Genomic DNA, 16,681 nt, shown 5'->3' on the forward strand with positions numbered 1-16,681 from the left:
ACATGGCTTTCCAGTTTCATTTCTGCTGCTGGACTAAATGCCCTGACAACAGCAACTCGGGGAAGCAGGGGCTTAATTTGGTTCACAGCTCATGGTTAGAGTCCATGGCTGGGAAATCAATGTGGCAGGATTCTAAAGCAGCAGGCAACATCCTCAATCCAGAGCAGAGACAAATGCATTCACGCTGGGCTCAGCTTCCTTTTCCTCTCTTGTGCAGTCCAGGACCCACGTCCAGGGAGTCACACTATCCACAGTGCCACCAACAAATGCAATCTAGACAAAGCTCCTGGGCCACCCAATGTAGACAGTCCCTCAGTGAGACTCTCTTCCGGGATGACTCTAAGATTGTGTCAAGCTGACAATGAAAACCAACCGTCACAGCCACCATACCCAAATAAATAAATAAATAGGTAAGTAAATAAATAGGAAAACATTTCAAACCTCCGATTCTCCCTTCTCCAAAAAAAACAGCTGTGGTATGAAATTGTACTACCACAGAGGTTTGCATGCCATATCTAAGAGATGCTTTCTGAAATTTAAAATATGGCCTAGAAATCCAAAGGAGGGTTAGCTTGGTGACAAGATCATGCCACCAAATTGTGAAGACCTGAGTTCAACCCCAGAACTCACAGCTTTTTAGGGGGTGGGAGGAGACAGCAACAATGATGGCATGTAGACACCAACAAAGACAGGCATAGAGGCATGTGCTTACGATCTCAGCACTGGGGAGACAGAAACAAGAAGACCCTGGGGCTTGATGGCCAGCCATCCTTGCTTGACTAGCATGCTCCACGTTCAGAGAGAAACCGTCTCAAAAAGCAAGGTAGAGCACTGGAGAGATGGCTCAGAAGTTAGCACTGGCTGCTCTTCCAGAGGACCCGGGTTCAATTCCCAGAGCCAACATGGCAGCTCACAACTGAATGTAACTCCAGTTCCAGGAATCTGATGCCCTCTTCTGGTCTGTGTGAGCACCAGGCACACACATGGTGAACTGACTGACATATATGCCTACAAAGTACTCATTAACATAAAATAAATTTTAAAAATAAAATGAGATAGAGGTACCTGAGGAAAAGCAACACCCAAGGCTTACTCTTGTCTCTACATGCATGCATGCATATGTACACACAAGAGACACACAGACAGTCAGACAGCAGACACTCCTGCTAAGCATGGTGGCACACTTCTGTAATCTCAGGTACTCCAGAAGCTGAGGCTGGAAGATCACTTGAGCCTAGGAGTTCAAGGCCACTGAGTCACACAGTGAGAAACCAAATCAATCAATCAATCAATATTTAAAAATAAAGCACCAACAAGATGGCTCAGCAAGCAGAGATGCTTACAACCAAGTGTAATGAGAGTTCAACCCCTCACCCCTACGACCCACATGACAAGGGAGACCTGACTGACGCCTACAAATGGTCTTCTGACATCCACACATGCGTTCACATGATTGCCCCTCACACGTACATGCCTTAGCATGAGCCCTGACCCCCTGCACACACAGAGACAAATACACACACACACACACACACACACACACACACACACACACACACACTGTGACCCACATCCTAAAGTGGAATTAGAAAGTAAAGGTTAGCCAGGTGGTGCTGGCGCAAACCTTCAGTCCCAGCACTCGGGAGGCAGAGGCAGGCAGATCTCTGTGAGTTCGAGGCCGAGCTGGACCAACAGCCTCCAAAACAATACAGAGAAACCCTGTCTCGTAAAAACCAAAAAAAAAAAAAAAAAAAAAAAAAGAAAGAAAGTAAAGGTTAGATGATCAGGCATTGAAAGCCAGGCTCAACTATGCAGTGAGTTCAAGGCCAGCAAGGCCACATGAGACTATTAACATACACACCTAATTACACATTTAAAAAAAATACAAAGCCCAACCTGCCACACACAGCTGCTTCCAATCTGTCTCTGGCTTGTAGAAAAAAACGAAGCTGAGGAAAGAGGACAGACCCTCCAGGCAGATGTCAGCAATATTGCAAAACCATTTCCTGCCCCTCAACACTAGCCTTTGTCAAAAACAATAAAAAGAACAGAAGGAACACAGCCTCCAGATGGCAGATTCAAAATCCCTTATTAGATTTCAAACAAAAACTACTACAGTCATCCTTCTAACGTGACATGGGCCCGTTAAGTACAGATGAGTCACAGCACCCTTCTAAAGGAAAGTCAGTCTGACATCACCCCCAGTCATACTGGCTTTGCAGCAAGCTCACGCCGAAGGCCAGAAATAGACAGGAAGGCCACAGGGCAGGTGGACTGACAGGTCACACTCAGCCTTGGGCGAGAGCTCCACAACCCGGACCATAAAACCACAAACACAAGAAGAGAGAAAGAGAAAGTGGTTTTGTAAACATATACCCTGGCAGTCCCATAAAGCCAGGCGTCTGGGTGGAGAATTGTTACTCCATTTACTGGAGGAAACAGTATTTTTCCCTTAGACAGCTACATGCTCTCAATCTGAATTCAGAATTCACCTATTGCTCCTGACCCTGTGGGATATATCTACTGAAGTCCATTGAACAGTCAGTTACCAAGAGCCACACACAATTCCACAACACAGAACCTCTAGCTCACATATTGAGGCCATCATGCAAAAAACAAACAAACAAAAACCTACAGAAGGGTATGGGAGGGGGGCACTCTGAGGTCATGGCTCAGGTGGTAGGAACTTGCCTAGCATGTGTAAGGACCTGGGTTCCATCCCCAGCATACTATAAAGCAGGGCCTGGTGGTTTACACCTACCATCTGAGCACTCAGGAGGTGGAGGCAGGAAGTTCAGGAGTTCAAGTACTGCGCCAGCCTGAGCTACATGGAAAAAGTCTGTCTGAAAAGTCCAAAGGCTAGGGATAAACTTCAGTGATAGAGCAGCGGCCTGGCAGTCAGGTATGGTGCACACCTGTCATCCCTGCACTGGAGAGGTAGAAGATCAGGAGTTCAAGGCCAGCCTCAGATATATAGGAATGTCAATGACAGCTTGGGCTACCTGAAACTCTATCTAAAGTAAAAATATAAAACCTTTTGAAAGTCCATCAAAAAGAAACTTTGATAACCCATCACACTGAGTGAGGATTAATTTTCATCAACAACTTGACACAACCTAGAATCCCTGGGAAGAAAGTCTCAATGAGGAATTGTCTATGTTAGGATAGCCTCTGTGTGTGTGTCTATATGTCTGTGTGTATATCTGTGTGTATATCTGTGTGTGTATGTGTGTGGGTGTGTGCATGTGTGCATACATGTGTGTCTGTGCATGTCTGTGTGTTTGTGTGTCTGTGTATCAGAGTGTGTGTCTGTGTATGTATGTGTATGTTTGTGGGTGTGTGGGTGTGCATGTGTGCATACATGTGTGTCTGTGCATGTCTCTGTATGTGTGTGTCTGTCTGTGTGTGTGTGTGTTGTGGGGGGACTATCCTAATGAAGTTCATTGACGTGGAAAGACCTCACCCAATATGGGCAGCATCATTCCCTAAGCAGGGAGCCCTGAACTGTGCAAAATCAGAGACACAGAGCAGAAGAAGCAAGCGTTTCTCTGCTTTCCACATCAACGTAATGATCAGTTGTGTGAAGTCCCTGCTTTGACTTCCCCACAATAACGGACTGTGACATGGAGTGTAAGCTTAGATAATCCCCTTCCTCCCTACTTGCCTTTTGTCATCATATTTTATTGCAACAACAAAATGAAACTGAGAAATAGTAAAAGTTCATTTTTTTCAACCCTAAATATCAGTGATTGAAACCCACTCAACCAGAGAAGATGCAATCAAAACAAGGACCTACCCGCCCCCACATCCCGCTAGCCCAGTGATCCTCAAGTCAGCTCACTGTTATTGAACCTATTTCACCTGTTAGGAAATAACCTATGAAATGGGTGACTTGGGGAAACTATGAAAACAATACAAGGTCATTTATGTAGCACAATTGAAGGAGCTGCTTTCATGGCAATGGAGAGCACAAATAATGTTAGATATCATCGGAGATTCTTCAGGCAACAATGAAAACAAGAAGGTATATACCCAGGACTAAAGAGAGCAGCAAAAACCAAACAGTGAATTTGTGGCCTTAAAAGCTTTAATTGCATTAAAAGAATGAACCTAGGCCTGGAAGTGTTGCTCAATGGTTAGAGTCCCCACCTAGAATTCCCCAAAAAGGAGCTGTGGGCATGTCTCAGGGATAGAGCACCTACCTAAAATTGCCCAGTGATGGGCTAGGGGCATGGTTCAGTGGTAGAATCCCTGCCTACAATTATCCAGTGAGGGGCTGGGGGCATGGCTCAGGGGTGGTGCACCTACCTAGAATTACCCAATGAGGAGCTAGGGGCATGGCTCAATGGTAGAATCCCTGCCTAGAATTGCCCAGTAGGGGCTGGGGGTATGGCTCAGTGGTAGAACCCCTGCCTAGAATTTCCCAGTGAGGGGCTGGGGGTATGGCTCTGGGGTGGAATCCGTGCCTAGAATTGCCCAGTAAGGGCCTCAAATGCAAGGTCCTTGGTTAAATGAATTCCAATTTTTTTATTTGTTCATTTCACAATTTGGAATTTATTCCAAAAATATTTAGATATGTAATGCCTTCTAAAAACTTCACACTAAGGGGGATTTAAAAACAGTAAAACTAAAAGCATAGATTAGGATAATCACAAAGTGAAAAATATGCTCATAGCAATAACTACTGGATTATTAAAAAGCAGAACTGATGAATAAATCCAAGATCTGCAAGACTCTCAGCTGTATTTAAGGAGACTGCACAAGCACAACTATGGGATGCTCAATAGCACACTCTCAGCCTAGAAACCACTAATTCTAAGACACTTGAGAATCATAGAAGCTGACCAAAAGATCTAACCATTGACTTAAAACAACAGCAAAAGGATTTTAGCCTAAACTCACCAAACACTCTTTATGAAAAAAAATTTAAGTTACTCAAGAATTCCTTCCCACAAAGATTTTAAAACCATAACATTTCCCAAGAAATGGCCCTCTTATTCACAGACAGATTAATTCCAGTGCTAAAATTCTTTAAGAACCTTTAGAATGGAAACTTGCCTAATTCACTTTCTGTGACTAGAAGATTGGATAACAAGACTTAATGAAGAGATTGCAAAATGAAACAAGCCAAAGACACAGCCCAATTTCACTCATGGACAGAGATGGCAAAAACCCAAGACACAGAACAAAGCAGGCCTTGCCAGTCAAAGTCAACGCTACGCCAAAAACCAGTTCAGCAAACAAGTGCCACCCACAGGAAAACCAGATGGCTTTACCCTAGAGAACCCTTAAACATGGCTGTCGGGTGACAGACACCATTGCTACAGAGTTAATCAGTCTTGAAGCCCTAAATTCTGTCTGTATCCAGCCTAGAATTTGTCAAGTAGGGTAGGCTGGCTGGTCAGAACGCCCCAGTGATCCACCTGTCCCTGTCTCCTCAGAACTCAGACCGTAAGCATGGACCACCATGCCCAGCTTCTGTTCACATGGACAGATGGTTAGTTAGTGTTGGTTGTCACCTTGACACAACATAGAATTACCTAGGAATGGAGTCTATCTAGATTAAGCTTTCTTGTGATCATGTATGTAGTAGATTGTCCTGATTCTTCATTAAGTGGAAAGACTCTACAAATGTGGGGGGCATGGAGGGCCTCACCCTCCCTGGGGGAATGAGGGGATAACGGGGGGGGTTTGGGGGAGGGCACGGGAGGAGGGGAGGGAAAGGGAGAGGGACCTGGAACTGACTTGTGAAGCAACCTTGTTTCTTATCTAAATTTAAACTGGAAAATAAAATAAAATAAAAAAAATGTGGGGGGCACCATTCCCTAGGCCCAGATCCTAGACTGCTGGACACTGGAGAAAACGAGCTGAGCACAAGCATGTACACATGAATTCATTGTTCTCTACTCTTGATTGTGGACATAATGTGACTGAGTTCTGCTGCTTTGACTTTTCAGCGATGGATGTAGCCAGAACAATGAGCCAAATAAAGACTTTCTCCCTTAAATTGCTTTTTGTCAGTTATTTTATCACAGTAATGGGAAAGGACTAAGATACATGGGCTTTGGGGAGCAAACTTGAGTCCTCTTTACTGACTGAGTTATCCTCAAAGTCCCCAAGAAGATTTCCACGAATGGCTGTCAGAAGTTATCTCAGCCTAGGATGAACTCAGGCTGAGGGTTTTCTCTGAGAGCCCTACCTCATCTGCTCCCCCACATTCTGTCCACTATACCCATTCTGCTCTGCCGAGGGTATTCCTCAGAGAAAGAAGCCAAGAAGGAACTAAGACATCCCTGATTCTTGGTCACACATAGATGGCCACACTCTGCCCTGGCCGGTTCCCACCCCTTCCTGGTTCTTCCTCTCACTAGAAGAGTCTCTTTGTTGAGCTCCACTTTCTCAAGCCACTCCTTCCTCTATTCTGGAACTGACAGGAGCACTGGCACAGAATAAACAGTGTGTATCATTTACTTTACTCATGGCTGGTAGAGAACTCCTGGCAAAAGCAACGTAGGGGAGGCAGGGCTTACTCTGGCTCACAGCTGCAGGGAGCAGCCCATCACAACAGGGAAGCTATGGCAGCAGGGCGGTGATGACTGCTGAATATGGCTGATGACTGCTAATAACCAGCCTGTTTTCTCCTTGTTAGACAGTCCAGGGCCCAAACCACCTCTCAGAGGGTGATCTTCCCACCTCAGTTAATGTCATTGAGAAATGTCACCATAAACACCCAGAGATCTGTCTCCTAGGCAAATCTAGATCCTGTCAAGTTGACAATATTAATCATCACAGAGGGGGAATTCAAACAGAAAAGAATGAAAATAATAAATATTTTACTTTACCCAAAGAGGAGATATCAGGGCTGGGGAGATGAATCCCCAGAACACACACAGAAGATTGGTGTGGGGGTTCACTGCCTGAAATCCAGATGCTGGGGGTCAGGTGAATTAACACCAAGCCTAGAGATATAGCTCAGTGACAGAACATTTGCCAGCATGCACAAGACCCGGGGTTTGAACTTCAGTCCCACAAAAGCAACTTACTTCTGACTTAAAGGTAATTGAGTGCCACAGACAAGACTTGGAACCCAGATGTTTACAGATGCCCAATTTCAAATAACTGAAGGGGAAACATCACAGATTCTGGTCAGGTGGTAAAACTGACAGGATCCATATGATGAAATATTACTCATCCATGAAAACAGAATCCAGACTTAATGAAATCACCATGTGAATGAATTCTGAGAGCACTGTACTCAGAAAAAAGAAAGAAAGGAAGAACACACAATAAACTACATATTATCTGATCCTGTGGATAGAAATGTCCAGAACAGATCAATCCACACAGCTTGAAAGCTAATTCCTTGTTGCCAGGAGCTCAGGGAATCAGGACTGGGAACTGAGTAATAATGGACAGAGAGTTTCTTTTTGAGAGATGTTAAGAATGAATGTTCCCGAACCAGAGCATGAGGATAGTGACACTGCATTATCAATGTACTTACTAAATATATTTTACCACAATCAGAAAAGTGTTTTAGCCAGTAATGTTGAACTCCCAGCATTTGGAAGGCTGAGGCAGGAGCATTGCCATGAGTTTGAGGACAGGTAGACCCTATCTCAAAAAAAAAAATCCAACATCATGTCCTCTCCATTTAATGAAAGTTGCAGCAGACACAGGGAGAGAGACACAAACAGAGATACAGGGCACAGGGCACACTAAGGTCCCTGGCACCTCCCTGGAGCATGTCAAGTGTTCAGTGACAAAGAACAGATTTCAATTCCCACAAAGGAACTGGTGACAGGATGGGAAATAACTGGTCAATGAATTTCATCAAGCCAAAGAAAAACCAGTTAGACCAGTTACCAAGTCACCAAGCAAGCCAGCCAGAACTATCTCTTCATAAGTACGCACTGACCTCTATCCAGCGTCTTCCATAAATGATTGAGACAATAGCCTCTCACAAGAAAAAAACAGAAAAATGAAGTTTTCCATTGATAGCCCTAAGAATCTTCCAGAAAACTCTGCGCTCATCAGGCCTCTAAGTCTGTTTGAAATTCACTATTAAAGATCAGAGCACTAGGGACAGGGGAGATGGTTCAGTGGGTAAAGTGCTTGCCTGCAAGCATGGGGACCTGAGTTCAGATCCCCAGAACCCATGTAAAAAGCCAGGGCTGGAGGCGGGCACCTGTAATCCCAACAGTGGGAGCTAGAAGCAGCAGGATCTCTGCGGCTTGCTAGCCAGCTAGGAAAACTAACTTGCTGAGCTCCAGGTTCAGTAAGAGGACCTGTGTCAAAAAATAACACGGGTGGCCAGCAAGATGGTTCAGTGGGTAAAAGCATTTACCATCAAGCCTACCCAACCATCTGGGTTCAGTTCCTGGGGACCCACATAGTGGAAGGAGAGAACCAACTTCCCCAAGTTACCTTATGATCTCTACCAGCACTCTGTGGCACACATGTACTCCCACTCACACATACATTCTCTGTCTCTCTTATTGCACACACATACTCACATATTCTCTCTCTCTCTCTCTCTCACACACACACAGGAAATGATAGATAGATAGATAGATAGATAGATAGATAGATAGATAGATAGATAGATAGATGATAGACAGGTTGACTTATGTTAGGCATAGTTTGGGGTTAACAACTAGTAATAAAACATAACAATGTGCTGTAGTAAACATCATGTAACAGTGTTCTGTCTCTCCCTTCCTCCTTCCTCGGCTCTCTCAAATAGTTTTTAAGCTTTCAGCTCTTACTTAAACGAGTGGTTCTCAACCTGTGGGTCATGACCTTTTTGGGGTCACATGTCAGACATTTACATTATGATTCATAACAGTAGCAAACTTACAGTTATGAAGTAGCAATGAAAATAACAGACTTCAAACTATAAAATGAAATAAACCCTTTCCTCTCCAAGTTGCTTTTGGTTGAGTTTACCACAGCAATTGGAATGCTAACTAAGACATCCCCCAACCCTACTATCCAAGAGTCCTCCTCAGGAGTTCCCATAAAAACCTCACCCACAAGTCCCAGGATTCCATACCCATTCGTCCTTTGAGCTCAGGTGGGGGCAAAAATAAATAACATTTCCTCCCCTCCCTTCTCCTGCCTTTTGTGTGCTAACCCCTAAGCCACTCACTCCCTTTCTCCCATTCACCAGTCCTTCCCAGGGAATTTTACAACATGTGAATGAGGTCACTGGAGCCATAAACAGCTAATGAACTGCTCTCCTGGATATCAAAACACAATAAAAGGTAGTGCTCAGAACAGAAATGACCCAGGTACAGGAGAGAGAGGAGCAGAAATGACCAGCAGCCCAGGAAAGGAGAGACTTTCCCTCTTTCTCTCTCTCTCCTTTTCTCCCTCCTTTAGAATAGAATGCCTCCCTTCTTCCCCTCTGGTCTCTCTTTCCTTCTTTTGTCCTGAGGTTCAAGGTTTCATTTTATAACCTTGCATTTGCTACCTTCTGCCTCAATCTTCCCAGGACTGGGATTACATATGCTACTACATTTAACTTGATTTCTGCTACAAACAGCATCAAGACACGCCCCCTCAAGAGTCTCTGTGGGCACACAGATGCTCCCCCACTGAATCATGTACATGGAGAGCTCACCAGTGATAAGAGTGGAAGGTTTTCTACATGTGATAGTTAATATTAAACAGAAATGTTACAGGGAGATGCTCTTATGGGTAGAGACTTGATAAGTTTAGGCATAAAAATGGTATGTGAAAACGAGCTCAGAGCCCCTGATTTAAAATGCCCCAGTGAGAGGCTGGGAGCGTACTCTGTGGTACAGCTTAGTCCTCTATCCTCATCAACACCATCACTCTCCAGTAGCTCTGAACATTCAGGAATTTTTTCTCCACTGAACAAGAAGAGTCACATATGACACTGACAAAGAACTGGCAAGCTTCAAAGAAGAAAAGGACAGATTAGATCCTGCAAAGCCCAGAGAGGTGCTCAGACAAGGAAGGGAGTGGTGCAGAGAAACCCTGAATAATAAACATGTTTTCAAAGGCTCTGCCCTGAAATCAAACACGTACCAAGATAAACAGTCACAGTATAGGCTTCGCACCCACTCCAGGACTTTGGGAAAGATTTTTAAACAACATGCAAAGGCCAGTTCTCCCCATTCAAGGCTGGGAGTCCAGTCCACAGGTCCAACATTTCTGGAAAGCCATTTGGCAATCCAAATCAGGAGCCTCTGACCCAGAAATTTCATTTCTGGAAAACAAGCCTAAAAGAAACAAACATGGAGCTGGGGAGATGGCTCGGCAGTGAGGAGCACTGGCTGCTCTTGCAGAAGATGTGGATTCAGTTCCCAACACCCACGAGGCAGCTCACAACTGTCTGTAACTGCAATTCCAGGGGATTCAACACCCCTTCCTGGCATCTAAGGGCGCATGTGTGATACACACACAATCTTGCAGGCAGAACACACACACACACACATAATTGTTAAAAATAAAACTTGAAGTCCAAAACAACCAAATTCAGAAAGACAAAGGCAAAGGCAAAAGATCCATGAAGGGAGCAGAAAAACAGCTCAATGGTAAAGGCACTTGGCCCCAGTCTGATGACTGCCTGAGCTTGATCCTCAAGACCCACATATGTGAAAGGAGAAGAGTAACTCCTACAAGTTGTCCTCTAGCTTCTGTGTAGGTCATAGCACAAAGGTGCACACTCATAACAGACAAACATGCATGTACACACACACACACACACGCACACACGAATAAAAATAGATGTAAAAATGTACTCATCAAAGTTGAATTTTTTACACATTTCTTTTTCTGAGTATCTCTTACAAACTGACTTCCAGAAGCAAATAAGAAAAACATGCATGGTCTACTCCTCACTCAAGCAGAGAACCACAGCAACATTCACTGTCCAGCACAGAGGTTGGCAAGCAGCCTTCCACTTACTTTTATATATAAAGTTTTTTGACATACGAACCACACCCATGTCTTGACAACTAACTGTGGTTGGTTGTCTACCACAACGGCAGGATTCAGCATACTCGTTCATCTCTCCCTATTAAAGATTTCACTTCCCACAGTCTCAGTAACCCACAGTTAACTGTAAACTAGCAAATGGAAGATTCCAGAAATGATTGATTCATGTGTTTTCAATAGTGTACTCTTCTGAGTGGCACAATAATATCTCAAGATGTCCTGCTTGGCTACACTTGAGATGTGAATCAGCTTCAAGTATAAGACCAGTTGTGGGCTGGGCGGTGGTGGCGCACACCTTTAATCCCAGCACTTGGGAGGCAGAGGCAGGCAAATCTCTGTGAGTTCGAGGCGACCACGCTGGACCGACAGCCTCCAAAATAATACAGAGAAACCCTGTCTCGTAAAACCAAAAGATAAAAAAAAAAAAAAGACCAGTTGTGAAGACATGATGGTTATATTCAGTTACCTTCATTTTACTCAATGGGGTCCCCCAAGTGCAAGAGCGATGTGATGATGCTTGTCATTGTATGGGAGAATATCATTGTACAATATTGGTTACGACTGTTAATTTCTTAACAAGTGACCCTCAGAGGCCAGGGATGCTAGATCTTCTCAGTGATACGGGTGCTAGAAACTGAACATGATCCCTCTAGAAGAGCAGCAAGTGCTCTCAAATGCTGAGCCATACCCCAACTCCCTCGGTTTAGTTTTGTTATGGTATTCTATCATAGCAATAGAAAAGTCTAGATATATATAGACACACATATGAGATACTATACAAGCACCACAGTGAAGTGTATCTCTCACAGGAAAGAGGGTGAGTATAGCTTTGGTGGAGATTCTAGGGTTTGCACTCTATAGCCTTCATCACCTAAATCTTTGGAGAAGTCTCCCATCCCTGGGGCTAGTGGCCAGGGAGCAATAGCTCAGAATGGAGCTTGCCTCCAGCATACCTTTCTGACAATGACTGTGTGTCCAGCAACGTTCCACAAACTGCCCATTGATGACTGTGGCAGGGCAATTAGTCTTGCCCTTGGCGGTGCCTGGACAGACATCCCCACATTCCTCATTGTCATCTTTGTTCAGCACAATGTAGTTGTCCTCCACAGAATCCAGGATCCGGGACCAGTCAATGGTGGCCAGGTAGCAGAGCTCATTATTCTTCTCAATGCGGACAGAGCCCCGGGTGATGTTCATGAGATTGTACAGCCCCAGCTCCTTCAGGTGGACCATCTCAAAGATGACCAGGCCATAGTTGAAGAAGAGGCGGGAGCCTCGGATAACTGTAAGGTTGGGGAAGAGGTCTTTCAGACTCTCCAGGCCATAGACACGGAAAAGAAGCAAGTAGTCTGTGATCATGATGAGTTTGGGGAAACTGAGGTCTCGGAAGTCTTCAGGCCTGGTTTTGAACATCAGGAGGATCTGCAGGTGGCCCTCAATAACCGAGCAGTTCTCCAGCTCATGCAGCCTGGTCAGGTTGTTCCGGATGTCCATGCCAGGGCACACTAGAGGGCAGACAACAAAAGCAAAGTAGGTGAGCCTGGGACTCGAGAACAGCTAACAGAACCAGAGTCTGAGGGATGGCAAAGTGTTTGCTGTGCAGGCATGAGGACCTGACACCCATGCCCAGGACCCATGTAATAAGCTGGTGTGGCAGCAGGTGTCTGTGAGGACTGGGAACATGCAGAGACAGAAAGATCCCCAGGGCTCACTGGGCTACTCGTATCAGTGAACTCCAGGCCACTAGGAGACCCTGTCTCAAGAAACAAAGTGGACAGCTCCTAAGAATGACTGTCACTTGAAGTTGAATTCTGGCCTCTAACACAGACACACACACACACACACACACACACACACACACAGAGCACTCTCAGTCAGTACAACACAGAGACTCCTGCACATCTATGTTCACAATAGCTCAGATATGAAAGCAGTTTAAAATTCCATCAATGGATAAACAGATAAAGAAAATGTGGTACATATTGTATTAGACATCTCCTCAATAGCCAAGTTATAAAACAAGCAACCAACAGATGGGAACTGGCTCAGCTGGCAGACCACTTGCTCAGCATGCAGAAAGCCTCTCAGTCCCATGCCCAGCACACACTGGACATTGTGGTGCACATCTATAATCCCAGTATTTAGGAGGTAGTGGCAGGAGGGTCAGGAGTTGAAAAATCATCTTTGGCTGCATAGCAAATAAAAGGCCAGCCTGGGCTATTTGAGACGGTCTCAAAAATAATAATAACAAAGAAAATATGGCATGTAGGCACAATGGAGTATTAGTCCGCCAGATAGAATGAGATAATTACATATATTACATATGCATTATGTACGTGCATGACAGAAGCAGAAAAGAGACCAGTTGAGGTAAAGAAAGACACCTGTGGGTGGGCAGAGGAGCAAGTAAGAATAATGGGGCAGGGGGGATGAGCAAGGTACAATCATATAGACACAAAATGACGCGGCTTGAAACCCATTCTTCAGATGCCAACCAGAAAACTTAATGGGGGAAAGAACCAGGGCTCCTTTTCAATCTCCTGGTTGTTCACAGTGACAGGTCAACATGAGCAGGTGCCTCTTCCATATACAGATTTCATGAAGTTTGGAGAGTTTCCCAGTAAAGGATGATCTATTTCCAGGCTTTGAGAAGCCTCTATACTGGTTTCCCAAAGACTGTACCAGCAGACATTCCCACCAGCTGCATTTGTTATTTCTTATCTTTCTAATAATAGCCATTGCCATAAATGTCCATCGGTGGATGAATACATAACAATATATGGTATGCTAGGGGTGGAGGCTACTTGTAACCCCAGTGACCTCGAGGTTGAGGCAGGAGGATTATGAGTTTAAGGATAACTTGGGATACATGGACTGGACCGGCAGACCCGAGGGTTCAGGTGCAGAGGCCCTTCCTAGAATCCCCCAGTGAGGGACTGGGGGTGTGGCTCAGGGGAAGAGACCCTGCCTAGAATTCCCCAGTGAGGAGGTGGGGCAATGGTTCAGAGGTAGAGGCCCCTGCCTACTGTGTACAAGGCCCTCTGTCCAATCCCCATCAGAGAAGATGGAAAAGCTACAATTAGGACCAGTGCCAGTTTTGTGGTCACCCACTGCATTTCAAATTCCTAAGCCAGCCCCCATGAATGGCTTTGCCTGTAAAGCAACCAAGCCTAAATAATTCCTTTCAAAAGGCAAAGAACATAATTCCTTTGGCAAGTTCAGTTAGAAGCCTTCACACAATCATCACCCTATCTATGAGGCAATCGGCTCAACAGGAGGGTTGAGTAAGATGTCAAGTGCAGAGGAAAGGGCAGCCGACCCCAGCCCCTGAGCCTCAGCAGGAAGTTCTTCAGGAAATGACTGGCAGGAAAATGCACTCACATCAGAATGGGGCAAGGAAAAACTGATGTCTTTGTTTTGTGTTCACCTGGCTGGCTCTGCTTCTTTGGCCTGCTCTCCTGGAGGCCAATCAAGGTCTAATTACCTTTTACCTGGGTGTGGCAAGTGCTTCCCAGGAAACCCAACCTCCATCTCTTTGCTCAAACACAAAGGGAGTGCAGATTCTCTTAATGGTGGTGTGCCTGCCAAGTTTCAAGCCCCTCCACGGCTTCCCCCGGCCCCACACGCTTCGCAATCACAGACCTCAATATTCCTAAAAACCCTGCATCCTGTAAGCCGTGTGCACTGGTTGGTTTTTGTCTCCTTGACACCAGCTTGAGTCACCTGGGAAGAGAGAACCTCAGTTCAGAAACCATCAGACTGCCCTGGAGGCAAGCCTGTGGGGCATTTTCTTGATCAATGATTGATTGATGGGGGAGGACCCAGACCACCATGGGTGGTGCCACACTCAGGTTCCTCCATGGTCTCTGCTTCAGTTTCCAGCCCCAGGTTCCTGCCTGGAGTTCCTTCCTTGACATTCCTACATGAGAGACTATATATAAGCTGTAAACGGAAATAAACCCTCTCCTTCCCAGGTTGCTTTTGGTCATGGTGTTTATCAAAGCAACAGTAAACAAACTAGAACACCATGCTCTCCCAAACAATAGCAAAACTCCTGTCCCCTGTGTCATATGACCTGTCGGGGAAATAAAGAAACGATGAATTCAAGACAACAGAGCCCAGGCATTGGATGGTATACAGTAGATGCTCAATTCATGTCACCTGTGTTGATGTTTCTTTTCCCCCAAACAGGTAACACACATGTCTGAGTGAGTCTGTCTTGTGCACTCGCAAGCCCCACCTTCGCCCCAGCCAAAAGGGCAACAGTGTCATTCTTCCTCAGATGCCTTCCACTATCTCTGTGAGACAGTTCCTCTGTGGCCTGAAGCTCACAGAGTAGGCTAAGCAGGCAGGTCAGTGAGGCACAGGAATCCATCTGTCTCTTCCACCCAGCTATGATTACAAGCATGGGCCATCACTCCTGGATTCTCGGGCTCTGGGGAACAAATTCAGTTACTCACGCTTAGAAGTCAAGTCCTCTATTGACTGAGCCATCTCCCATCTCCCCAGCTTCCTTTTCTTTTCCACCTCATCCCCCTTCCCTTCCTGCTCTGCCCCAGGCTCCCAAGGCAAAGGTGAACCGTTTACCAGTTGAGCTCTCTCCAGCTTCTCCTGGCTACTCTGGGCCTCAGCCTCCCAAGCACTGGCATCACAGGTGTGCACCACCACACTCTGCTTAGCTCCAGGCCACAATCCCTTAGAGCCATTCAGAAGCCACCCACTCAGCAGCCCTGATTTCCCTTCCTGTGAGGACCTCTGTTTGGGTCTCCCCTTCTTTGTGTTCCTTCCATATGAGTTAGCACTCATCAGAATCAAACTGCTTAGATGGCATTTCCTACCAAATTCTGCACCATACAAGCCCTGGTTATTTTATCCTAAAACACCCAATATCTCTGAGGCAAAGAGACTCTTTAAATGTCCCCCTTTAAGTCCACCCTGGAGCTACTGAGACGGCTCAACAGGTAAAGGTATTGTTAGAAACCCCGATAAAAGGAGTTCAATCCCTGGGCCTCACATGGCAGAAAGAGAAACACCCTCTGACCTCCACATGTGTACTGTGGGACATACATGGGCACTCCACTCACAGGCATGCACACACACACACACACACACACACACACACACACACACACACACACACACACACACACACGGGGAGGGATCTAATCTGAGGATGACGAATGACATACAAAAGAAGCAAAAGTGACTTGGGGAAGAACATCCCGAAGCTCTTGGATTTGGTGCTCTTGCCTCATAGCACACACAGAGCACATTAATCTCTATTAACAGAAAAGCCCCACATTTATTCATGAGGAAGTAGAAAACCCCAGCCCCAGGCAACAGTAAAAGCGCCACCCTGCCCAAGACACTTGCCAGTCAAGCTCTGAACTGAGCAGAAGGCCCCCTGCAGTGGTGAAGCCTGAGCTGGGAGACAGCTTTGAAGAGATCAGGATACCAGCTTAAACACCACGTAGTCACACCAAGCAGGTCGGAGGTTCCTGACACCTCAATGGCTTCCAAGCATAGCCATACTGACAGATGCATTGTGTCACAGTTAATGTTGATTGACAAGTGGGCAGGATCTAGAAGCACCCAGGGGACAAGCCTGTGTTGTGAGAAGTCTCTACACTTGGGTTAACTGAGATGGGAAGACCTACCCTGAATGGGGCCAGCACCATCCCACAGGCTGGGGTCCTGGACTGAACAAAGAGAGAGC

At 45.7% G+C, this 16,681-nt stretch overlaps 1 protein-coding gene across 1 annotated transcript in view; it reads right to left on the reverse strand.

The window, feature by feature from the left end:
* The window catches only part of Insr (insulin receptor), a gene marked incomplete at its 5' end in the record, with an annotated part of 104,934 nt that extends 92,412 nt beyond the window's left edge, over positions 1–12,522 (reverse strand). Inside the window, one exon of the mRNA XM_040736964.1 lies at positions 11,919–12,522. Coding sequence (XP_040592898.1) covers positions 11,919–12,522 — 604 coding nt within the window. The remainder of the gene's footprint in view (positions 1–11,918) is intronic.
* Positions 12,523–16,681: the final 4,159 nt, after the last annotated feature.

The sequence above is a fragment of the Mesocricetus auratus genome, unplaced genomic scaffold (genome assembly GCF_017639785.1).
Source record: "Mesocricetus auratus isolate SY011 unplaced genomic scaffold, BCM_Maur_2.0 Super-Scaffold_100602, whole genome shotgun sequence".
NCBI classification, from domain to species: Eukaryota; Metazoa; Chordata; class Mammalia; order Rodentia; family Cricetidae; genus Mesocricetus; species Mesocricetus auratus.